Genomic DNA, 27,215 nt, shown 5'->3' on the forward strand with positions numbered 1-27,215 from the left:
TAGAAGTAACTGCAATTTGTATTAAATTATTAACTACTGAACACGTCCCTAAACAGCTGTGACAATTCCATGTTCATTGATAAAGAGATCATAAGCAAGCGTGTTGAAGTACACAAACCGCATAACTATTTTTCATTCATTTTCGGTGGCTCAGAGGTTGCATTCTGAACTGCCGTGCAGAAGATCGCATGTTCAACCCCATGTCAATTCTTAACTGCCTTTTTTTTTCCGAACATTCTGGACCACTGTTGGGCAAAATTCTGTGTGCAGTAACCGTACGCAATGTGAATGTCATTGTTTCCTTTCATTTACTTTACAAACATCTGAGAATTCAGATGTGTCCACAGAGGACAATGACAAGATCCAATGAGTTCCTCGCACTTGCTGTGAAAGGGTGAACCCACTCTTGGAGTTAAATAATAAGTTATTTAAGCTGATGTTTAGGTTGGAGAAAAGTACTTCAGAGCAGTTGGAACTGAAGCTCAGACTGTCTGATGAAACCAGTCAAAAGAAACCAAGTGCTGACCATAATGTGTCTATTGCTGTTAACCTTAAGATTTTACATCACAGGAATCTTTCAAATAGTTGTTGATCATTCATTTAAAGCAGACATAGCAACAGCTTGCAGAGCTGTCCATAAGGTATCGTCCTTACAAGAGAATTAAAATCAACAGCAACTTCTCTCCATGCCTTTGCCTTGCTGGCCACACTGACTTTATCAGTGTCCCCCCCCCCCCCCCCCCCCCTCCCAGTGATATCTTTATACTGGTCCAACTCAGTTTCCAGAAGCAAATCTTTTACATATTGAGAAAAGTTTGACAGCCACTCCTTTTTCTGTTTAGTTGCTGATGGTTATACCTTCGTTAATTAATACTGCGTAGCTATGATGTACGATAATATCTGCCATCGAAGCACAGTAATTGTGTCAATATCTGTTCTTAACTGTGTTGTCAAGCATGTTATGTACTACCTAAGATCAAATCTGAAACTGCTTCAATGGATCCAAGTTTAGTGTTATACAATAGACCTGAGTCCTGAACATAGTTGACTTTCTGATCAGTTCACTTTCTCACCTAACACCAAATTTGATCTCCAGTCAGCAATGTTTATACAATTGACCCTAAGTGAACGATAAATTGTTACATGTTGGGAATCACTAATGGAGACAAAAACAGAAAACTAAATTGTGGAATGGAAGATGAAATTGTTACTCTTATGACAAAGATTTGGAGGTGGGCTAGACATGTAGTCAGATGAATGGATGTATGGTAGATGTACCAAGGAACTTGTGTACTGGACTCTTTAAGAGAAAAGATTGAGGTGACAACCTAATCAAAGATGGATAATTGAGATTACAAATCATGCAGGAGTACGTGGAATGTGTATCATTTAAGATCATAATGCATTGAAAGGTCAAGACGAGGGTATTTACTTTCCCCCAAGCAGTAAATAGCAGTAAATACCTTATTTAAATGTTTGTCTATTCATTTCAGTTATAGAGGACATATTGCAAATGTTCTTCCCTTACAGTAGATGTCTGGTAAATTTATCACAAGTGGTGGCGATTAGTTTACTCGACAGTAACTGTCAATTAAAATAAGACTGTCAATTCTGCATTACTTAACAACAGTTTTTCCTAAAAACCTGTATCATATGTCTTTACATTTGGATATAATCTTACTGCATTCGGTTTACTTGTACATTCAAAATTTAACTCCTTTTTTTCATAGAAAGATTTACTGGCTGTTTTGTAGTAAGGGTAATGCAGTTCTTAAAATGATAAAACATTGTGGTGCTTCTGTATTGACTGTATATATAAATAGTGTAGTAATATCAGAACAGTCCCAGCACCTATTCTGATTCTCCAAGAACAACATAGAAATCTATGATATTTGATGTCTTTTACAAAAAGCTAGACCTGAGAATTGTATTACTTTAGTATGACTGAGAATGGTATCAGATGGCTAGAGAATTAGAAGGTAATGTCCATGATAAAATTGATTATTCTGGCCAGTCACTTCAATGCTCTGTCTTCTCCACCTACTTGGTTTTTAATTTAGAAACTGTAATGATGGACGAATATGTATTAGCAGCCAATAAAGTATTTTTGGGAAGTAGAGAATATTTTCGGTCATATTAAAGTGAGCCATCCAAACAAAACTCTCGGTGATGGTCTACAACGATTTGTGCGCTACTGCGCGCGGAACATCACGGAAGTAATTTGCCTCTATACATGATATGATACAATAATGATGTCTGAAATGTTACCAAAAACAATTTTGTAGTTTTCTTAACAACTTTTTCACAGGAAGTTTCTTCACAGTCCTACAGAATGAAAATTCATCAGCGACTACATTTTCCGCTACGCAGTCTGCAGTTTCACACTTCTTATAATATTTTATTTTTGATCTCAGAATACTTCTATGTTTCCGAAATAAAAGATGCATCATATGCATCTGTAAACTTTGGGGATGTTCATATATATTTTTTCAGTCCAATTACTTAGTGATTCTGTTACTACCACAGGTTGAAGTAAAAAATTATTTCCCTTCAATATTTCTTGAACATTAGTTTCCATTTCCACCCCCCCCTCCCTCCCCCCCACCCCCCACCCCCACCCCTCTAGCAGCTAGTGATAATTTTCTCTCGGAAAGTACTCTTATCATATTCTAGGCTAAAAATAGAGTTGCCCATTTTTTTAAAAAAAATTTATAACATTTGAAATTATCACTATTAAAAAAAAATTGGCAATGCTGTAAGACAGCGAGATGACCTTGTAGCCTTATTTTCGTGCCGGCCACTATAGGGAAGGTTATTCTTCCACTATAACACATATACCACTTATTAGTTTTTATTCGTGGAAAATGGTCTGTAAAAATCTTTGCAAGATGCAAACATCCAAAACAAACTACACTGATTTATGCAAAGAAGACTTTTCCAAAATATGTGTCCAAGCTGACACACAGTTCTTCCAAATTTTGTGTCTAAATATACCAACTTTTTTCTACGCTTAGCTTGTTTAGATGTTCATTTTCTCTAGTGCTGAATATTATTATTTTCAGTGGCAAGTAATACTTATCACGAAATGCTTCCAGGCTCAATAGGGCAGCAATCTCACAAAACCAATTCATGAGTGTTCTGACACAGTTTGTGAGCTCTTTATAGATTAGATGCATTAGAGGATATCTCTTCTGAAGGAAACCAGTGAATCTTGAACATTTATGAGCACTTGTACAATCAAACATAATTTCTGCTAAGCTAGTTTAGTCTTTTAATAGTGTAAAAGTATTCTTGCATTTCAAAGAACTCGTCAACTTGCTTTTGTGTTGAGGTATGGACTGAAGAAAGTATTTCTTAACAGCTAAGCACTGTTATAATAGTCTCTCTCCAGCTGGTTCTAACATCTCTCAGCTGGATGAAATATGTTTTGTATTTCCCTGTATTTTTTTCAAAATCTTCCTTACTATATGATTTGCTATCAAACAAATTTTAGAGAAAAAGATCATGTCCACACCATTTTCACCAAAAAGTTTGCAATTCTTTTTGGAATGCATTACGGATTATGTGTGTGTTACATGTGCCAATATAAGTCAACTGTTTTCTTCTTAACAGACTCAAGGAATTGCAGATATGAGGATTTACAGTTTTGTTAACATTACAATCTTTGAGTTTAGCGAAGTGAACATGCAGTAATTGATGATTGATACCTATTGACGAAAAATTGGGTAGTGACAAGAACCCAGTGGATGTGTGATGGATTGAGTTTTTTTGAGAAGACTTATATCTCTGGAGAGAAGAAATATTTTACTGTTATGAAAATTGTGAAGGTTGCACTTGTACTTTCCCTTGACAGTGCCAATTTAGAAAGGGGACCATCTTGAACAAGGACACTGCAACTATGTGTGAAAGAACATTGGATGCTCATTTGAGTTTAAGAGACGCTGTGGTGAATGTGTTTGAGGAGAGGAATTTCTTAAGTTTGTGCGCACTGCTCATTTTGGATACAAGTGGTACTGCGAAGATGAGAATAGCTGTGCAGAAACTGAGGAAACAATGAAGACAGGAAAAAGAAAAATTGTTAAAGCAAATATGAAGAGTAAGTTTGAGAAAGAAAAAGTAATATTGGACGTGACGAACAGACACTGAAGAAAATGAAAGAAGACGAAAAGGAGGAAAGATTGACTGTTGACAGTTTACTGGATAATGAAAACAAGTGCTTAAAAGAAGCAATAAATAAAAAAGACTTTAGTCCTCAAGTATTTATGTTCTACCAAATCAGGAAGGACATTTTTTTGTAATCAAAGTGCTCAGTAAGTCAGTAATTTTGGTAGTAGGTTTGTTTTCCATCCATGCTACATCCATGTTTATTATGTTTTCTTCTTTCTTCTGTTCTGCCCCACGCACTGTGGTTTCATTTCCTCTATCACTGTGTATGCCTTTAAAAAAATTCCTTTGTGTGTGTGTGTGTGTGTGTGTGTGTGTGTGTGTGTGTGTGTGTGTGTCACTTCTCCTATTGTTCTTCAAAAGCAGACATTGGACAGGTCAGTTGATACATATACAGGCAAAAGTAGTTTCTATCCATACACGTTTAAAATCGCAAATAATACACTTCATACATTTAGATATTTATGCAATACACTGTATAAATGTAAATATTCTTCCATGGAGTAAACTTAGTGGTGCTGTAAACAAGACTAAAAATTTTCTGGAAGTTTTAACCCGAGTATTTGTTTTTGTGTGGTCTGGAAGCTTCTGTAGTTAAACTCCCATGTGGAGGGTACTCTTTTAGCACATGGATGTGTTGTCTTGGGTCATGTGACTTCCAGATTTGCTTTCAGTTGCATTTGATGTTTTATGTATGTGGGAGAAGAGGGGTATTTGTTCCCACAGTCATATGCTGAAACTTGTGATTTGCAGGCAGGTTACTTCAGCCAAGTCCGGAATACAAAGAAATCATCTCAGCGTTTGAAAGAAGCACTTTCAGAACAAAATCTTGCAGTAGCATTATATCTGCTAATGGCCCAACAGCGATACTGTGTTCTGTACAGAGAAACTGAGAAGAGCCATCTGAAACTAGTAGGAAAACTATATGATCAGGTGAGGAGTGATACTTACTTGCTGTGTGATATGTATGCACAAAAATTCATTGATTATGGGGTGAAATGTCATCGTGCAGCTCTTGTAAATAATGGGTTCTTACGTTATCTAGTATCTCTGTCATGAGTTTGTTTCATGTTGATTTGTATTAGTTTTTGTAGTGTCTTTTGTGTAAATTATGCCCTTATATAGAATTCTTCTGTCGATACAATTATCAGTTGATACAATTACTTTCATTGGATTAATCTAAATTTATTTATTTAAAGTGTCAAGACACATTGGTGCAGTTTGGGACATTCTTAAATTCCACAATGTCAAATGAAGAATATGTGACAAAGATGCCATCAATTAATAAAATGCTTCTGGAGTACCACATGCATGCAGACGTAGCATTCTTTTTGGCGAGACCAATGTTTACACATGCTATAAATGTGAGTAATTCTTCAAGTTATTAATACATTTTTATTATTTTCTGTCCAGAGCTAATTGTGGAAACAAAGGGATGAGGAATATAAACTGTTTGAATGTAGATGAGAGAAGTTGTATAGCTAGATTCTTATATAAAGCTGTAGCAGGCCTCCTAGCAAAAGAAGGGATTATGAGAAAGTCACGCAAATGACTCGTCATTGACAAGACAGAATCATAAAATTTGCAACTTTTGTATTATTTAATTTGAAGAGAAAATTGTTGAGGGTTATTTGAAAGAAAATTGTGTGTTTATAAACTTCGGTCTCTGTTACTGCAGAAAAACAGACTCACTTGTTCCTGGACATCTGGTGAATTGTGGTGAATTGTAATTTTACTTGTAAACTAGATAACTCCCCCAAAAATTTGAAAATCCCAAGTCACTTTAGCAGCATAAGAACAAACATTTGAAAATTAAAATATCACTTACATCGTTCAATGCCGATAGTTGAGTATTTAGCTGTTACGGAGTATTCATTCTGACATTGGTCACCTGCCAGTTAGATTTTGGTTGTGCTGTTTGCCACTAGATATTTCCTTGGCTGTATGCACCTTTTAGTGCTCAATAACAAAATGTGCACTTTTAACTTCAGCTCTGTGTTGTGTAAGCAGTGCATTTGAAAATGGGCAGTGATAGTAATCTTTAGTTTGACAATGAATTTAGCAGCTCAGAATGTGACATTAATTCATTAGAGACTGGCAAGAGCTAACTATTGGTACAGAATAAATACTTGGCTATTCTCCAGCCAGCTCCTCCATGATTTCCACTCATGGATAAACATATGACTCATTAGTGAACAACAGTACAGATTTTTGCGGATGATGCAGTTACCTATAATGAATACTGTCTGAAAGACTGCATAAATATTCAGTCAGGTCTTGATAAGATTCAAAGTGGTGCAGACATTGGCAGCTTGCTTTAAAAATTCAGAAATGTAATATGATGCACTTCACAAAACAAAAAAACGTAGTGTCCTATGACTGTAATATCAATGAGTCACAGATGGCATCGGCCAAAATTACTCGTGCAACCCATTCTACAATATTCCTCAAATGTGTAGGACCCAACCAAATAGAGGACTAATGGGTGATATTGAAGGTGTACAGAGAAGGGCAGTACAAATAGCCACAGATTTATCTTACCTGTCAGAAAGTGTCACAGAGCTGCTGAAGAAACTGAACTGGCATACCTGTGATGGATGTAAACTATCTCGAGAAAGTCCATTTACAAAGAGTCAGTACCTGGCTTTTAGATTCTAGGAGTATTCTATACCACCTATGTAGCACTCACATATGGATCGTGAGGGCAAAATTAGAATTATTGCAGCCGGCACATAGGCATTCAGACAATCATTCTTCCTGCTCCATCGCCCTAGAGGACTCAACACTCTTCAGTGAGGTTGGCTAGCACCCTGTGTGCCCTCTAGCAGTTCGTGTTTGAAGGCTGGCACTCGGCAGCCGCCAAGGTAATTACCCTTCATTTGTTCTCTCCTTCCCATTCCCCATCACGACTCTTAACCAGTGGAACATTTGCAGCATTAGGTTCAACAAGGAGTTACGGCTGCTCTTGGAATCGCACCATCCACTTGTTTTTTGCTTCCAAGAAACAAAATTGCATCCTTCACACCACTTTGGTCTCCCACATTTCCTTCCACCTGGGATGGGTAAGATGGGTATAAGTTGCAATTGGTATTTGGAGATGAAGAGACTTGCACAGTATGCAGTAGCATGGAGAGCTGCATCAAACAACATAAATAATTTCATTATTATTGTAAGCTATGAGTGTTGTGCGTAATGTATTTTGTCATAAATTGCGGTTTGTCATTTACGGTTGCTGTATCATATAGAATGATTAACTCATCATGTAACAATTAGCTTTCCCTTTCCATTTATTCTAAATTAAGGATTTTTTCAAGTTTATTTGTGACCATAACGTCAAATAAAGAGCAAGGGAATCAGTAACTTCTTTCCCAGGTTTTTGTAACTTCTTTCTCAGGTTTTTGTGTTGTTATCATTACTTTCAGCTATTAAAGGAAACAGGTAACATTTGTAGCATAAGAGGTACATAAAATAAAATAAAAAAGGTTCAGCAACTTAGTTTACAGATATTTGTTTACTGTTGTATAAAAGATTGCACGAACTACAATGCATCCCCGATGTGAATACTTCTCTTGGGCACAGGAGGAGTTAGCTGATATTTGTAAGCAGTTGGAAATCTTCCTACTACAGTCAAGCAAATGAAAGCTGTTGTAATGGATGTGTTGGGAGGGATATTGAGGTAATGTACTAAAAATACCAAATGAAAGCTGTTGTGAATGGATGCATTGGAAGGGATACCAAGGATAATTTATCAGAAATACCAAATGCACCTTTAATACGATCTGCTTACATGGATTATGTCTTCTGTACAGAAAGTACAGCAGTATCACTGCTCGTCCTCTTGACTATGAGTGACTTGTCAATTCTGGGCCTAGGTAATGTGTGCAGTGGAGACAGGAACCAAGAAGAACTCATGATGTAACAAGCACCCACCTAACCAACATGTTCGGGTGCTGTCTTTCACTGAAACTGAGCCAGTAAGACTCACTTTTTCTGTCGGTACACTTGCTGTGTTCTGTATCAAGGCAAATCCAGAGGGGTAGGACTCGATTAATCATCAGCTCTTCAAATGTACAATAAGCAGTAGTATGTCTGAGGCAAGTAGCAGCAGGGCTGTGAAGGAGTGAAGGAACCACATGTGTTCAATGAGTGTGCCTAGGAGACATCATTCTATATGTGAAGAGGTTGTTCTGGCAGTCATTGAGGAAACAGTGTACAGATTGTGGTGTATGTTGAAACAAATAAATTATTTTGTCTGGACTTCGAAAACATATTTCAGTTATTCCAGAGAGTGACAGAAAAGATTGAAAAGACCAGTCTTGTTAATGGAGATTTCTCCAGACCACGTTGATTCCCCCTGAATCAGAGTTGATGGCAAGCTTGAACAAGAGACTTGCTTCTGTGACAAGCATCTCCAGGAAGTTGGCTGTGTTGGATGCATGTAAGGTTCAAATGGCTCTGAGCACTATGGGACTTAACATCTTAGGTCATCAGTACCCTAGAACTTAGAACTACTTAAACCTAACTATCCTAAGGACATCACACACTTCCATGCCCGAGGCAGGATTCGAACCTGCGACCGTAGCAGTCTCGCAGCTCCGGAGTGAAGCGCCTAGAACCGCACGGCCACTGCGGCCGGCTGATGCATGTAAGGTGTTTTTATTATTATTATTATTATTAATTTAGCTGATACTCTATTCAGTCCAGATAATTACCCTAGTGGTTACGTGCCAAAGCACCCACAACAAAGTGCCATAGTTTGAAACACACTTAAAAAGCAATGGAGCTGTGTACGAAAAGATAGGTTGCTATTGCTATAAAGAAGACACATCAAGTTGCAGACAGGCACAATTGAAAGATACTTATACAAATCTTTCAGCCACGGCCTTCATCAGCAAAAGAGGAACAGGGAAACACATGCCATTCATCAGGAGAGGAACAGGGAAAGAAGGTGGGTGCACACCAAAAAGGGAAGGAGCAGGGAAGGATGGGCAGGTGCACACCAAAAAGGCGAGGAACAGGGAAGAATGGATGGGTGCACACCCATCCATCTTTCTCCACTCCTCTCCTTTTTTTCCCCACCTCCTAGCCCCACAACCTCCTGACACCACCCCTGTTGGCATTCTAGTCCCTGCACACTCTGTCACACGGTCTTCCTCTGTCACCCCACCCATACATCACTAATCCTTCCCCACCCCTCCAGAATGTTCTTTGATCCCATGTGATAGTTGGATTCTGGCCAGTGTTGCCGGTCATGTGAGCATGAGGTGTGCTTACGTGTGTGTACGAATAGTGTGTATTTCTCTTTTGCTGATGAAGGCTGTGGCCAAAAGCTTTATGTAAGTGTGAATTGTGGCTGTCTACAACTTAACATGTCTTCTTTAACTGTAAGTAGCAATCTATCTTTTCCTACATTTTTGATGTTCCTAAGTGGATTTTCCAGTGGTTAAAACCCAGAATTAGTAGCAATGATATTTTGTCAGTAAATTTAAGTGTATATCGAAAAGATAAGCTAATGGGAAATGGAGGTGGTTAATTTGTCAGAGTAGACGGGAAACTTGCGTGCAAGACTGTTTGGTCATGACTCTACATTAATGTTGGGCATAAACTTATAATTGCATTTTTCTGTCTATCACTTAACTCATCACCACATGTAACTGAAAACTTAGGATAATCTTACGTTGGTGTGTAAGTTCCCAAATCACATTGGCATCATTGGACACTATTATCATCCAACAATCAAGTGAGATTATTAATTTTTTAAATGGTGGTCTTCAACAAGACATTCAACATTACATCACTTTCTCTAAAAAAGTGTACCCAAACTCTGGAATGTCCTCCTTGAAACTGGTATCAGTGACCATGAGACTTTTATAGCAACAGGAATTTTCAAAGGTCAGCTACAACAGGTAGGAAGATGTATATGTTAATTGATGTAGATAAAGAGATAGTTGTTCCATGTTTCAATGAGGAATTGGAAAATGTAGCTCTGGGCAGGAGTATGTCTCAAGTTTAAAAGAATAGTTAATCATACACCTGATACATACTTGCCCAGTAGCATAGCTGATATCAGTGAATGGACCATTGTGTATACTGTATTTACTCGAATCTAAGCCGCACCTGAAAAATGAGACTCGAAATAAAGGGGAAAAAAAATTTCCAAATCTAAGACGCACCTGAAATTTGAGACTCAAAATTCAGTGTGAGAGAAAAGTTTTAGGCCGCACCTCCAAATCGAAACAAAGTTGGTCCATTGTAATATGAAACACAATTTAGATCGAATGAATGGCGATACCGCTACAGTAGTTTGGTTCGAGTTGTAAGCTTAGCAGTTAAGCTTTGCCAGGTAGCCATTGCTATGCGTCAGGTGCTCCGTCCGTATTTATACGGGTACTCTTCCTTTTTCACGTGCTTCGTCTGGTTAGAATTGATTGCTTATTTTTCTTTGATCTGATAAGCGCCGTAGTCTTTGTTGTAGGTGTTTACGTCACTCTAAGCTGAAAATGCATTACTGTACTGTGTTTGTCGCAGTCTGATAGTGCGTGTTTAAGGCCTGTCTCCGCTCGGGGCATGGCTTGGTTTTGTGTGCGCTACCGCCACATACAATAAAAAAAAAGAAAAAGAAAGAGAGGACTCGTCTCATTAGCGAAACAATGGCAAGAGACTGCTATTTGTTGTTACTTACACAGCTGCATTTTTTGATAATGATCAACAAGAACCAAATTATAGACTGCGTATGATAGAACATGTTCTGAACGAGAGTTAGGTGAAAATTTTTCTCCGTTTCAAAACTCTTTGTGGCCGCTTCTTCAGTACATCAAATTCTGCACAGAAATTAGTGTCATCTTAGATTTAAAAATCTAGTCAGTTGCCGTGCTTCATTTCTAACTGTATCACTATTAGGCATAAGCATAATACGAATATAAACATGACACAATATGTATATTCTTCCGCGTTTGCTGGTGTCTCACTCTAGTTTCATAGTTTATTATGCATACAGGATTTAAATGTGATAGCAGCAAACACGAAAGAATACATGGCAAAATGTTTAAATTTGTATTATTCTTATGGTGAGGAGAATACTGCATGTGATTCACATTTCATCAGGTTCCTATTAGCAACCATCTCTTCTCACAGATAGGAAAAAATTCAGATCGTAGAGTTTGCCACATTGACAAATATCCCAAACAGTCTTCCTAGTCGGATTTTCATACTACATTGAAATTCTGCTACATTCGAAGATGAACAATACGGAATTTGTATTTACTTCGTTGGATAATGTATGAAAACGCAGTCGTCGAAACTCGGGGCGGAGAAAAAAATCTTGTCTTTCAGAGGTGCCAGTATTTATCTTTGTGCCTACAAAGCATGCCTGTGTAGTGCTACATAAGTTAGTTGTGGCAGCACCTACCAACATTTTTCAGAACTTCTACTTGCTTTGCACTCGACTCTAAGCTGCAGGCGATTTTTTAGTTTACAAAAACCGGAAAAAAAGTGCGGCTTAGATTCGAGTAAATACGGTAGCCACTCTAAAAAAAAAAATCTAAAGAAACTGTTGAGTGAAACATGTTTGGTTGTCAAGAGTGCATGAAGCCTTCAGCAACTACCTTATCAGGATATCATCGAAAGATTTGTCATGAAATGCCCATCAATGCCACACAATCATTTCCACCACATGTTCTTCTTGCATTGTTTGGTTTAATAATCCATAATAAATACCTATCATAGAGCTAGCGCAATTATACAGATTCCCAAATGAAATTAATTGTAACCAGAACGAGCTGTATGAATGGAACTGTGTATAAAGAATGGGAAAGATAAGCCACATAAATTATCACAATAACATGACAAAACAGTAACAGCTCTACATTTGAATGGTATCTAAATTTATTGAGCTGTGCATCTGTTCACATGTAACAGTGATAATATTAACTTGTCCGATGGCCATTCTGGGACTGCCTTCTCAACAGGTGTTCCTTACTGTACTACATACTCCCAAAACCATCACGCAGTTCAGCTGCAACAGGCCAGCTAGCAACCTGTTTGACAGAGTATTCTCTGTTCCTCACATTGCTGAGAAATCAATCTCTCTGAAATACAATGAGTTGCCCATTCTGATACGAAATTCATTGCTAAGGCATGCTGGGCACTCACGGATATTTGCTTCACAAGCACATATATAACATTGTGCATTTCATTATTTTATTATTATTCCAGTTACAAACAGTTATTAAAAAGATAGATTACTACTCACCGTAAATATGACGTGTTGAGTTGCAGACAGGCGCAATGAAAGACTATTAGGCACAAAGCTTGTCGCTGAATCCTTCTTCAGAAAATAAATGAGAAAAATGTCTTGAGTGCTCTGGCCAGATTGCAGCTGTTGTGTTGAACAGAAACAGCAATCTCGTGTGGGGCAGGGAAGGAGGAGGGATAGTATGGAACAGGTGGGGCGAGAGCAGAATGCAGTCTGCCAGAGCAGGCAGGGACTACAAGGCATCAGGATAAGACTGCCAGGTGCAGCATTGGGGGAGGGAAAGGGGAGTGGGAAATGAAAAGGGAGAGGAGCAGAGAGGGGAAAAGACTGATCGGTGTGTTGCCAGAGTGTGTCACATAATGAGGGTGTGAGGACATGAATTAGAAGGAGGTGATAGGACAAAGGTAGGCAGAAACTGTGACTGGAGGGTGTGGGGCAGTAGGTTACCATAGGTTGAGGCCAGGATAATTTCAGAAGCGGAGATGTGTTGTGAGAATAACTTTCAACTGTGCAGTTCAGGAAAGCTGGTGGAGAAAAGGACACCCACAAGTCCTGAGTTGTGAAGCAGCCATTGAAATCGAGCATGTTATGTTCAGCTGCATGTTGTGCCACTGGGTGGTATACTTTGCTCTTGGCCACAGTTTGATGGTGGCTGTTCATCATGGTAGAGAGCTGGTTGGTAGTCATACCAATATAAAAGGCTGTGCAATGATTGCAGCAGAACTGGTATATGTCATGGCTGTTTTACACAGTTGGCCTGGCTTCTGATGGGATAGGATAAGCCTGTGATAGGAATGGGATAGGAAGTGTTGGGTGGGTGGATTGGAGAGATCTTGTACCTGGTTCATCCACAGAGATATGATTCCTGTGTCAAGAGGTTGGGGTTGGGAAGTGACATAGGGAGGGACTAGGATGTTGTGGAGGTTGGATCAGTCACGGAAAACCACTTTAGGAGGGATGGGAAGGATATTGGAAAGTGTGTCCTTCATTTCAGGGCATGGTGATAGGTAATGAAAGCCCCGGATATTGGAAAGTGTGTCCTTCATTTCAGGGCATGGTGATAGGTAATGAAAGCCCTGGCAAAGGATGTGGATCAGTTGTTCCAGTCCAGGGTGGTATTGGGTGACGGATGATGATGATGATGATGATGATGAAGATGATGAAGTCCCATACTCCTCGACAGAGCATAGGGGATGATGTGTGAGACCTGCACTGCTGTACTAGGCAAGGTCCTAGTGGAGGTGATTTGCTATTACCTCCCTCCGACCATAATGGGGATGAATGATAATGATGATGATGATGATGAAGAAGACAACACAACATGACCCAGTCATCCTGAGACAGGTGAAAATCCCTGACTCTGCCAGGAATCGAACCAGGGACCCCGTGCTTAGGAACCGAGAAAGCTACCACGAGACCACAAGCTGCGGACTAGGTGGCGAAGGTCGCACTCTTTAGTAGCTGGTTCTTGGGGGTAATGGGAGGATTGTGAGTGTGAGGAGATATGGCAAGGGAAATCTTTTGATGGAAATTCTGGTCTGTGAAGGCCTTTTTGAGACCATCAGCATACTGGGCAAGGGAGTTCTTGTCACTGCAGATACACGGTTTTTGGTTGGCTAGGCTGTATAGGAAGAATTTTTTGTTGTGGAAGGGTTGGCAGCTCTTGGCATACAAGTGCTGTTGGTGGTTGATGGGTTTAATACGGATAGAAATGCGGACAGAGCCATCAGAGAGGAAGACCGAATCAACATCCATTAAGTTGGCACATTAGTTTGAGGAGAACCATGTGAAATGGATGGGATAGAAGCTTTTGATGTTTAGAAGGAATGAAATGGGGTGTCTTTATGCAAAGTTCAGACTGTGAAGATGTCATCAGAAAATCGGAATCAGACCAGGGGTTTGGGGTTTTTTTAGAGGCCAAGTTTCCTCCAGGTGGCCCAGAAGCAGGTAGGCATAAGGCGAATGCCATGTTGGTGCACATGGCTGTTCCCTGGGTTTGTATGTATACCTTCCCCTCAAAGGGAAGGTATTTGTGTGATATAGTGTGGTCTCTGAGGAGTGATGTAGTGGGTTTGGAGTCTGAAGGATGTTGGGAGAGGTAGTGTTCAATGGCAGCGAGACCATGGGCATGAGGGATGTTGGTGGTTAGGGAAGTAGTCTCAGCAGTGACAAATAGGGATGCAGGAGGTAAAGGTCTGAGGATAGCGGACAGTCAGTGAAGGAAATGGTTGGTATTATTGATATTGGAAGCTATAAATGTAGGGCAATTGGTTGATGGTGTTGCTCAGTGAGGGCCAAAATTCTTCCAGTGGGGGAACAATAACCAGTTACAAGGGGGGGGGGGGGGGGGGGTCCTGGATTGTTCAGTTTGTGGGATTTGGGGAGCATGTAAAACATGGCTGTGTGGGGTGTCATGGAGATGAGAAGGGAAATGGATTTGGAGAGAGGATGTGTTAAGACCCTAAGGCTTTAAGCAGGGATTGGAGGTTATGTTGAACTGGGATGAGATCATTCTGGCAGATTTTATAGATGGATGAGTCAGGCAATTTGCAGAGGCATTCCGCAAGATAGTCACACCGATTCCTAACAACAGTAGTGGAACCTTTGTCTGCAGGTAGGGTGATAAGGTGAGGATCAGTTTGTAGACTGTGTATTGCTTTCTTTCTTCGGCTGAAAGGTTGGTGTTTTTAGAAAGGGTCTTTGGGAAGGGTTATGAGACGAGATAAGAGGTAAAGAATTCCTGGAAGGTGACCATGGGGGTATTTAAGAGGGAGGAAGGAGGGCCACAGAAGGCATTGTTCTCTCCACACACCCATACCCTGCTATCCTTCCCCATTCGCAGCTCCACTCCAGAGTGCTGCTTTCATTCAGCGTAACAGTTACAGAGCGACCAGAGGTAGCAGACCTGTGTCCTGTGGGTGTGAGGTTTGCCTGCTTCTCTCTCTCCCTCCCTCTATCTGTGTGTGTGTGTGTGTGTGTGTGTGTGTGTGTGTGTGTGTTTGTTTGTTTGTTTTTCCTCTCTTTTCTATAGAGGGCTTTGCCCGAAAGCTTAGTGTTTAATAGTCTTTTTGTTGTACCTGTGTGCAACTCACCATGTCATCTTTATGGTTTGTATAAATCTATCATTTTCGTAATTGTTGATGTTCTAACCTGAACTTACCACTGTTTGTTATTCCAGTTATAGCTGAACAAATTTGTGTAGTGGTGAAGGGGGTGAACTCATAGTTGAAAGTGGAGTTCATTCCTTGATCCAGATGTAGGTTTATGTGTGGTTTTCATGAATCATTTAAAGTGCAGATTAGGATTCCTTTGGAAGGACAAAAGATGATTTCCTGATAATTCTTGTTTCTGTTGCTGATGGTCTAAAAACCAATGAGATATTAAATCTTACTATTTTATCAGGTACTAATGTTGTGATGTAGGTATTACACTTGGGTCCAGTTCTGCTATGCTGCTTACTGTTGAAATCTTACAAGATTAGTTATCTCACCTGCCTGTGTTACATGAGTCATCTTCACTTCTTCAGTATGAACTACTTTAGTTTCAAGAATTTTAATTATGGGTGATTATATGGCTTTGTATGAATAATTTTAAGTTAAGACTAATAAATTATTTTTAAATGCTTCTGGGGTGACATGCATTTATATTGCAAAATATGATTTTTATTAATGATGTCTTCAACTGCACTCCCCCCTCACTCCCTCTCCCTTCCTCATCTCTCTCTCCCTCCCCCTTCCTTCCCCCCCCCCCCCCCCTCTTCCCTGTCACTCTATCTATTTCTCTGCAGCTCTGTCCCCCATCACCTAAGATGGACCACATATTTTATTAGTTAAAGTGGTAAATACAATATTATTCACTGTAAGCTGACTTTATATTATGAAAAGGGTAGTTACTCACAGTATAGCAGTGATGCTGAGTCTCAGATAGGCACAACAAAAGGACTGTCACAAAATAAGCTTTCGGGGGGGATCAACCACATTTTTGCAAATGTAACTCACACATGTGTGTGCACGACACTTCAGCTGTCAGAGACTATGGTGTGTGTGTGTGTGTGTGTGTGTGTGTGTGTGTGTGTGTGTGTGTGTGTGTGTGTGTGTGTGATCTATTTTTGACAAAGGCCTTGTTGACCTAAAGCTTATTTTGTAACTGTCTTTCTGTTGTGCCTTTCTGTGACTCAGCATCTCCGCTATATTGAGTAGCAACAATCCTTTTAATAATATTGTAACTTCACCTGTAACTGACTTAATAGAAGACAGTGATGTTAACTAGTATTGACTGGTTTCCATTTGTTGCTAACTTAAATTTATCAAACAAAACTGTATTTAGTGCATTCATGGCTACAAAAGCAACAGTGATAGTGGAGTTAAAGATTGTTGGAATGCGTGTGGTGAGTTCAAAATAGTCTTGTTTTCTGATATCTTGATATATTTCACAGAAAAACATATGCTAAACAAAACTTGACAGTGACCAAAAAGCAGGCAGTACCAGCCAGTCACTTCATTTCTACTTATTTAACTAGTTTCATATGTCACTTTGCCAAGTGTCTTATTGGAGTATCTATATAATACACAATTCTGTCTGATGCAGCTTGACATTTTTCACATTTTCTTCTTGTTGATTTTTTTCAGTTACGATTTGAAGCATTACGAAAAGCAGATCCAAATGGTAAAAAGATGTCTGCATCACAGAAACATCAAAAGTATTGTGAAGCAGTGAGTGAGATAATGGGACCAATTGTGGCATCTGTGAAACCATTACATCCAGTAAAAGTGTGGGAAGATATTTCTCCTCAATTCCTCGTCACATTCTGGTCCCTTACAATGTATGACTTGTTCGTTCCTGTCGAGAGCTACCAGCGTGAGATCAGTAAGATTCGACAGTTGTCACAAGCAGCCTTGGATTCAAAAGATATGGTATGTTGTGTTGGGTTTTGATAATTTCTTACATAACAAAAGTTGCAATGGATTTCTTTGTTTGGACCCTTAACTTAGTTGCTACATGTCTTTCATGTTTGAACACACCTTCAGTTGTGTGTTTATGGTTTAGCGATCTTATTGAGAAGACGTTTTTGTGATTGTCTGTCTGGAGTATTGGTTCTCCTTCACATACAATATCTTAAAGACTGCACTTGTCAAATTCTCTGGCTTAACTTCGTATGAAATCGGAATCAAGACAATAGAATCTCAATAAACTGGGATAAAGACATCCGGTTGAGCAACAATTAAGATCTGGCACTCAGTTCATTGTCACAGGACCATGCAACAAATTAGAAAATTACTGAACAGTGATATCAGGATATAAATCTCATATAAAAGGATAAGATATGTTAGGGAATAAAACTTTCCTGTATAAATAATGATTTGTAACCATGTTGTTGTTGGAGTCCACACAGTGCGGACATGTAGAATTATTGCCTGCAAGGCCTTAAATATACTGCAGTCACCTGAATATTGAAGGAATAAAAGCTTATGTCACCCCCCCCCCCCCCCTTTTTTCCCTTCTGTCCTAAAGTCACTCTTATTAACAATGAACATTATTTAGACTATGACAACACAAAACATTTCTGATGTTATCAAAGATGTATAAGGCTTTGTACATGCATATGTTAGGAAAGTAATGCCAATAAGCATCAATAATGATTCACTTGAATATTTAATTGATATTTTGAAAGTAAATTAAGCATATTGTGTTAGTCAGTAATTTGCTCACTATTAGCATACAGCCAGTAAAAATTAATAGTACAGTATAAAAAGATAACTATACATATAATAATAATAATAATTAGTAATCAAAAATTGGAAAATCACACTTAATATCCAAACAAATTCAAATAATATCACATCACAGCCAATACAGATTAAGTGTGGAATATACCAAGGAGACTCGTTACGTCCTTTCTGGTTCTGCCTTGCTCTGAACCCACTATCCAACATGCTAAATAATACAAATTATGGATACAATATTACTGGAACGTACCAACACAAAATCACACATTTGCTATACATGGATGATCTAAAACTACTGGCAGCAACAAATCAACAACTCAACCAATTACTAAAGATAACAGAAGTATTCAACAATGATATAAATATGGCTTTTGGAACAGCCAAATGTAAGAAAAATAGGACGGTCCAGGGAAAACACACTAAACAAGAAGATTACATATTGGATAACCAGAGCAACTGCATAGAAGCGATGGACAAAACAGATAATACAAATACAAATATTAAAGAAGAACTAAAAGTAAAATATAGACAAAGACTAACAAAAATACTGAAAACAGAATTGACAGCAAGAAATAAGACAAAAGCTATAAATACTTACATGCTATACCAATATTGACTACTCATTTAGAGTAGTAAAATGGAGTAACACAGACCTAGAAGCACTCAATACACTTGCACGATCACAATGCCACAAATATAGAATACATCACATACATTCAGCAATAGAAAGATTCGCATTAAGCAGAAAGGAAGTAGGAAGGGGATTTACCGACATAAAAACCTTACATTATGGACAGGTAGACAATTTAAGAAAATTCTTTCTAGAACGAGCAGAAACTAGCAAAATACGCAAAGCAATCACTCACATAAATACATCGGCTACACCACTGCAATTTCATAACCACTTCTACAACCCTTTAGATCACATAACATAAACAGATATGAAGAAAGTAAATTGGGAAAAGAAAACACTACATGTCAAGTACCCGTATCATCTAACACAGCCACACATCGATCAAGACGCATCTAACACATGGCTAAGAAAACGCAATATATACAGTGAGACAGAAGAATTCATGATTGCAGTACAGGATCAAACAATAAACATCAGATATTACAGCAAGCATATTATTAAAGATCCCAATGCCACAACAGATAAATGCAGACTTTGCAAACAACAAATAGAAACAGTAGATCACATCACATGTGGATATACAATACTAGCAAATACAGAATACCCCAGAAGACATGACAATGTAGCAAAAATAATACATCAACAGCTTGCCTTACAACATAAACTTATAAAACAACACGTTCCCACATACAAGTATGCACCACAAAATGTACTGGAGAATGATGAATACAAATTATACTGAAACAGAACCATTATAACAGATAAAACAACACCACATAACAAACCTGACATCATACTCACCAATAAAAAGAAGAAATTAACACAACTAATCGAAATATCCATTCCCAATACAACAAATATACAAAAGAAAACAGGAGAAAAAACTGAAAAATACATCCAACTGGCTGAGAAAGTCAAGGATATGTGGCATCAGGATAAAGTTGACATTAAACCAATTACACAGTCAACTACAGGAGTCATACCACACAGTATCCACCAGTACATCAATGCAATACAGCTACATCCAAACTTATATATACAACTTCAGAAATCCATAATTATTGATACATGTTCAATTACCCGAAAGTTCCTAAATGCAATATAACATATACTGTACAGTTAAAAGAAAGTCAGGCTTGATCAAGGTCCGCATAACTTTCCATTTTTGACCAGACATAACGTCTGAGAAAAGAAATAAATAATAATAACAATAATAATAATAATAATAATAATATGTGTGGTTGTGTCTGTATATGTATGGATGGATATGTTTGTGTGTGTGCGAGTATATACCTATCCTTTTTTCCCCCTAAGGTAAATCTTTCCGCTCCCGGGATTGGAATGGCTCCTTACCCTCTCCCTTAAAACCCACATCCTTTCATCTTTCCTTCTCCTTCCCTCTTTCCTGACGAAGCAACCGCCAGTTGCGAAAGCTCGTAATTTTGTGTGTGTGTTTGTGTGTTATTTTATTGTTCATGTCTACCAGCGCTTTCCCGCTTGGTAAGTCTTGGAAACTTTGTTTTTAATATGTTTTTCCCATGTGGAAGTTTCTTTCTATTTTATTTACTTCATTAATAATAATAATAATATAAATTCCAGGATGGAACAATACATGAAATAAGGGAAAGGCAACCAGTCACCCACAGTGGATCGATGAATGGAGCACAGAAATACACAAAACAAAACGTCATTCACTCTAGCTTTCGAGCACTAGCTCTTCTTGTAGCAATAGTAGACTAATTTGTACAACAACCACACTGACTCTCAAATGCACACTCCCATGGCCATGGCATGAGTAATTATTGATACTTGAAAACAGCTGCCTGATCTGTGGGAGGTAGGGAGGGATAACAGAAGGGAGGCAGGCAGGTCTTTGTACAGAAGACTCTGCAGCCATACAAGAAGATAAACAGGGTGTCTACGACCCGGGACAACTGGGAGATCAGGGAATAACCCGGGAATTTTTTCAGCCGGGAGAAAACTGGGAAAAACCCAAGAATTTTTTAGAATTCCAGGAATTTTTCGTATATTAAGTTTTCAGTTAATTCTTTGTGATTTTGACTGGTAAGAACCAATACTCTAACTAAACGATATTACTGTATCCCGCTAATGCAGATCAATACTGCAGCGTTGAAACATGAACGAGAGATAAAAACGAAAATAAAACTGAAATTGCAAAGGAAATGCACCATATAAAATAACTGAGTGCTCGTACAAGTGTCTGCCAAAAGCAGAATGTGTCAAAGGCTTTTTAGTACCTTTTCCCCCTTCTGGCTACAGAAATGTGGCTGTTGGCTATGTAAGTAGCAGTAGCAGCAACCAGCCACATGGTACCATGAAAAATTTTACTGGTGCGCCCAAGCTGTCAGATTCACGCGTGCACAGCAGGCCTGGATCTAGAGGGGGGTGAGGGCCAACCAGGATATCTGAACCAGGCAGCTATTTCAGGGGGGAGGGGGCAAATTCATATTCTTGGGGGAAAAAAAATCCTTGTTTCACAAAGCACCTAGCATCCAGCATACGTCAGTCTGTCGATTATTTGTATGATTTTGAAACGCACCACTGCTGGTTTTTGAACACATTCTAAGTGGATTTCTGAATGAATTATAGGTTGATTTTTGAATGCGTGCGTATTGTACGTGATGCCTCTGCCAGGGGAATCGTCGTCACATCTAGAAACAAACATTCCTGCAGACAAAACGGGATGGGGCTTTACGAGCTGAGCGGAATAAAATCGAACTGGAGAATGCCAAGTGCTGCTTGTATACGTGGTTGATTTGGTTAGCGAATGTTCAGCATTGTTGTAATTACTAGCGAAATCCATAGATTCTGATTACCAGAGTGGAAATAAACGACTAACAGGAATAACAGGTAAGAAAGATTACGTATTATCTTCTCGGTGTTTCCAAGAAAGTGAAATTTTGACAGAAAATTTTTGCCCAGATTACTTCACTAGACAGGGCCAGTTGCAGTCCCTGGCTAGCAGTCGTTTAAGTTCCATTCTGGAAATAGTGTAGGAAATGCATTGTACGAACTCGTAATAACGACGAACTGGAGAATAATCTCTGGATAACTAAACCGGTGATTGTGGCAGGGGTAGTAAAGTTAACCAGTGAATGAGTTTTGACAGTGTAGGAATAGTTACAGAATTAGTGATGATAAGACTGTTTGTTCGAACGATGAAGGAGAAGAAACGGGGATATCATACAAATTATGGAAGAATATGACGATTCCAAATTTATACAAAAATGTCGTTCTGTTTATCGGTTTCGTGGATGAGAAAGTGGAGCGCATGAATAAAATGTGAAACCATTTCGTAACGTAAAGCTTTTTGCTTGTAGTAGGCCAAATAGGTATTTCGTATTGGTACTTTGTGAATTATTTTGTCGTATTATAAAAATGATCATTATTACCAAAACAGTGTCACTTATTTGGTGCGTTTTAAAATTGCTGCAATATTAGAAAGGCCTATTTTGTTTTATCCGGCATACAGTGACAAAACAGACGTAATCAGATCGGGAAACCGCACCAGTCTTGGGTACTATTTGTGTTAACAGCTTTTTCAGTTTTAGACGACGACATTTCCATTTTTCACGTAGCAGAATGTTTGACGAATAAAGAATCCAGATTTTCTGAAGAGTACTTGTTCTCCTGGTTACAAATAATCCTCTCCAGTATTAATTGCAAGGGGTTGGGCAGAATGTCAAAACGACCGACTGGGAGCAGGATAGGCACTACAGGACATATTGAGTTCCACAGAGTGAAATACAGTGATGTGCGCTATAAGAATGTTGTTTGAGTGCACTGCACTGCACACTTAAGACCAAAAAGCGTGTCTTACATTTCCTCGAACAGATATGTTTTATTTATCAGACACTCCAGAAAGATATGCGCTACAAAATTAACTTATTTTTGAAAAGCCCCCCCCTCTGATCTGGTGCGCAGAGCAGTCTGTGTTACAGTTTCAAGGGGGGTGGAGGTAGAGGGGGTAGTCTACACGTGACCCGTGTTTACATTTAGTGATTTTTCTGTTTCCTCTTCATTTATTGCTCTCACGTCAAATGAAAGCTGGACGGATTTCTGTGGTTGGGAGCTATCAAGCGAATTTAAATATATTCACATAATTACAAAAGGCTAAAATATGTTACTAGTTTCAGATTTTATTTTATTTCCACCTTTCTGACAGTAAAGCATTAATTGCCTTGCAGAACAATAAATTTATTTGAAACGAAGTGTTTATTTCCACACTATTGGCTAGTGTCAAAAAACTGTTCGCTGCATTTCAAGTGCACGTTTTCATCTTCTAGCATGTCTGGCATTATGCCATGACAAAGAATCAAACATGAAATAATACAGTACTGGTACGCGAAGAAAATTTACGTCGCGAAAACCACACTGAAAAGTTTCATATCAAGTCGAGGCCTACGTCATTGGGAATCTGGACGTACAAATGTGCACTGTAAGGCAAATTATGCATTTTAATATGGTTCTCGAAATTCCGACGTTCTTGGAGTATCCTCGGTAATTTCCAAGAATGATTGCCTATCATCTTGTTTCTTTTACGACAAAATGTAAGATCTTTTAATGTTTTACATGTATGAACATACGAGCTTCCTACGTCACTATAGCTGTGCAAGTGCGGTGACACGTCTTATCTGGCGCTGTCTGGCAACTGCTGAAGTGAATCTACACTCCTGGAAATGGAAAGAAGAACACGTTGACACCGGTGTTTCAGACCCACCATACTTGCTCCGGACACTGCGAGAGGGATGTACAAGCAATGATCACACGCACGGCACAGCGGACACACCAGGAACCGCGGTGTTGGCCGTCGAATGGCGCTAGCTGCGCAGCATTTGTGCACCGCCGCCGTCAGTGTCAGCCAGTTTGCCGTGGCATACGGAGCTCCATCGCAGTCTTTAACACTGGTAGCATGCCGCGACAGCGTGGACGTGAACCGTATGTGCAGTTGACGGACTTTGAGCGAGGGCGTATAGTGGGCATGCGGGAGGCCGGTGGACGTACCGCCGAATTGCTCAACACGTGGGGCGTGAGGTCTCCACAGTACATCGATGTTGTCGCCAGTGGTCGGCGGAAGGTGCACGTGCCTGTCGACCTGGGACCGGACCGCAGCGACGCACGGATGCACGCCAAGACCGTAGGATCCTACGCAGTGCCGTAGGGGACCGCACCGCCACTTCCCACCAAATTAGGGACACTGTTGCTCCTGGGGTATCGGCGAGGATACCGTGTCCATGAAGCTGGGCTACGGTCCCGCACACCGTTAGGCCGTCTTCCGCTCACGCCCCAACATCGTGCAGCCCGCCTCCAGTGGTGTCGCGACAGGCGTGAATGGAGGGACGAATGGAGACGTGTCGTCTTCAGCGATGAGAGTCGCTTCTGCCTTGGTGCCAATGATGGTCGTATGCGTGTTTGACGCCGTGCAGGTGAGCGCCACAACCAGGACTGCATACGACCGAGGCACACAGGGCCAACACCCGGCATCATGGTGTGGGGAGCGATCTCCTACACTGGCCGTACACCTCTGGTGATCGTCGAGGGAACACTGAATAGTGCACGGTACATCCAAACCGTCATCGAACCCATCGTTTTACGATTCCTAGATCGGCAAGGGAACTTGCTGTTCCAACAGGACAATGCACGTCCGCATGTATCCGGTGCCACCCAACGTGCTCTAGAAGGTGTAAGTCAACTACCCTGACCAGCAAGATCTTCGGATCTGTCCCCCATTGAGCATGTTTGGAACTGGATGAAGCGTCGTCTCACGCGGTCTGCACGTCCAGCACGAACGCTGGTCCAACTGAGGCACCAGGTGGAAATGGCATGGCAAGCCGTTCCACAGGACTACATCCAGCATCTCTACGATCGTCTCCATGGGAGAACAGCAGCGTGCATTGCTGCGAAAGGTGGATATACACTGTACTAGTGCCGACATTGTGCATTCTCTGTTGCCTGTGTCTATGTGCCTGTGGTTCTGTCAGTGTGATCATGTGATGTATCTGACCCCAGGAATGTGTCAATAAAGTTTCCCCTTCCTGGGACAATGAATTCACGGTGTTCTTATTTCAATTTCCAGGAGTGTATTTCGAACAAGTCGCAGGAAAATATTGTGAATTGTTGTTCGAAAAACATTATTTTCAAAGTAAATTCCTTTTACGCAAGATGAACTAGGTACGAGAATGTACGATGCATTTCCTAAATCTCTTTTAAAAATCAACTCTTTGATGACAAGCCATTTAGAAGAATTTCTAGCCCAGAAGATCAGAGATTTATGTCAGTATAATAAATTTTATTGGCGTATTTGTGTGATGTATCTTAGAGTGTTACATGCGCTAAGCAAATAAACAGTACATGTGAAAGCTTAGCTTCCCTTGTAGCTTATTAATCTTTGAGAGAAATATTATATGTGAAAGCTTCACTTTTCTTGTAGCAATGCTTTGTATATTAATTTAAACCATTAAATTTTCCTGTTGGTGGAATTTGAATTTATACTTTCGTAATACGAAAATATGCAGCGTACATATTGCTGCACATCAAGGATCTTTCTGAAACATGTTTGTTCACCCTGAGTTTCGGTTTCTAAAGTGCCGGGAAATTCTACGCTGCTGTATAAAACCATGTCCATTCAAAGGATACGTTTTACAGTTCCGAGGGAAATTATACTGTCATTTAACATGGAAAAAGTGTATTTTCACCCGGGAGAAAATGAATTTTTAACCGGGAGATGCGGGAAAAATCTGGGAATTTCTTTTCCTTGTCTATGTATATACCCTGATAAAAAAAAGAGTACAGAGGGTACAACAAAAAGAGGAATAGGATGAAGGACAGGGCGGAGTGACTAAGGGGGGGTGGGGGGGAAGGGAGAGAAAGGTGAAGATAAGGAGATTGAAAGGGAGGGGAGAAAGAAGGGATGTGGAATGAAAAGGGAGGAGAGGAAGATGGAGGGGGGAGGGGAGAGAATTCCCACATGAGGGGGGGGGGGGGGTGATGGGAGAAGGTGATAAGTACATGATACGGACAGGAAAAGAGTGGTGTGGACAGAAGAGGGACAAGTCGTGTTTTCCACAACAGATGCAGCATCTACGGTGGCGAGGCTGGAAGGAAGAGACTTTCTGACATGGAATGGGTGACAGCTGACAAAGTGGCGGTACTGTTGGTGGTTAGTGCACTTGATATGGACAGACATATGTATGGAGCCATCTGGGAGGTGGAGATAAACATCTTGATGAATTGAGAAGGAGCAGGTGAAGCGAATTTGGGAATAGGTGTTCAGTTATGGAGGAAAGAGCAATGGGTGTCCTTGCTGTGAGTTCAGATCATGAAATTATCATCAATAAATCTGTACCAGACAAGTGATTCTAGGAGTTGACTAGATAGGATGGATTCCTCCAGATGGCCCATAAAGAAGTTGACATTGGATGGTGCCATGCAAGTCCCCATGGTCATACCCCACATTTGTTTGTATATTTGGAATTTTAAAGTGAAATAATTGTAGGTCATGATGTGGTTAGCTTGGAGGATTAGGAAAAATTTGGTGGATTTAGTATCAGGAAAATGTTGGGAAAGGTAGTGTTCCATGGTCACAAGGCCATGGCCACAGGTGATGTTGGTGTACAAGGACGCCGCATCCACAGGGATATACAAGGAGTTGATGGTGAAGGGGCAGGAACTGTGGAAAGGTGGTGAATGAAGTGAGCAGTATCTTGATTGAAGGAAGGGACAATAGTTAGGAGAGTGTCAGTGTTAGTAAAATTCACTAACAGCCATGTATCGTTGTGTAATTGCATCATTAGATGTAATAGGTTTCTATCACATCTTCTAATGATGCAATTGTGTAATGATTGAATTCACAGTATCCAGTGATTTATGGTGCAATACAACAAGCTCGTTTATTTGGGTAGACACATAAGGGGCCTGAAGGTGGCATAATAAAATGCCGAAACTGGTTGCCTTTACAATAAAATAAAATACTATCTTAAAGTACATGGCTGTTGGTGAATTTTACTAATATTGTAAAGAGTTACAAATGTGTAACTAGGGTCCAGAACTTGAAAATAGCTTGGGGGAGATGTGGGGGTTACTTTCTGACCACCTCAAAAAATTTAAAAATACAGTTTTTGTTAATTACTGTTAACTTTTACTCACATCATACTTTTGAAAGAGATATTGATGCGTAAGCAGTATCCAGAACCTGAAAATGTTAAATATGACATTCATTGTGAAAAGACTTAAATTTATGCATTGAGTTTGACTGAAAAATGTAAAACATTGATGGAATCTGGTAGAAGACCACATTAAAACAATAAATATTTTTTCAACAAAAACTCTGTGGTCCATAGCATTCACTACCATATACAGCTCTTAATGGTTGCTGCTTCGGAGTTTTCAATCAATCCTGAGACTGCAAATACACACA

The 27,215-nt window shown here is 39.7% G+C and overlaps 1 protein-coding gene across 3 annotated transcripts in view; it reads left to right on the plus strand.

The window, feature by feature from the left end:
• Window positions 1–27,215, plus strand: part of LOC126281938 (THO complex subunit 2) — a 292,749-nt gene that overhangs the window by 117,247 nt on the left and 148,287 nt on the right. For all 3 annotated transcript variants that reach the window (XM_049981284.1, XM_049981285.1, XM_049981286.1), the window contains exons 15-17: window positions 4,918–5,097; window positions 5,364–5,528; window positions 17,047–17,331. In XM_049981284.1, the coding sequence (XP_049837241.1) occupies window positions 4,918–5,097; window positions 5,364–5,528; window positions 17,047–17,331 (630 nt within the window). The remainder of the gene's footprint in view (window positions 1–4,917; window positions 5,098–5,363; window positions 5,529–17,046; window positions 17,332–27,215) is intronic.

The sequence above is a fragment of the Schistocerca gregaria genome, chromosome 7 (genome assembly GCF_023897955.1).
Source record: "Schistocerca gregaria isolate iqSchGreg1 chromosome 7, iqSchGreg1.2, whole genome shotgun sequence".
NCBI classification, from domain to species: Eukaryota; Metazoa; Arthropoda; class Insecta; order Orthoptera; family Acrididae; genus Schistocerca; species Schistocerca gregaria.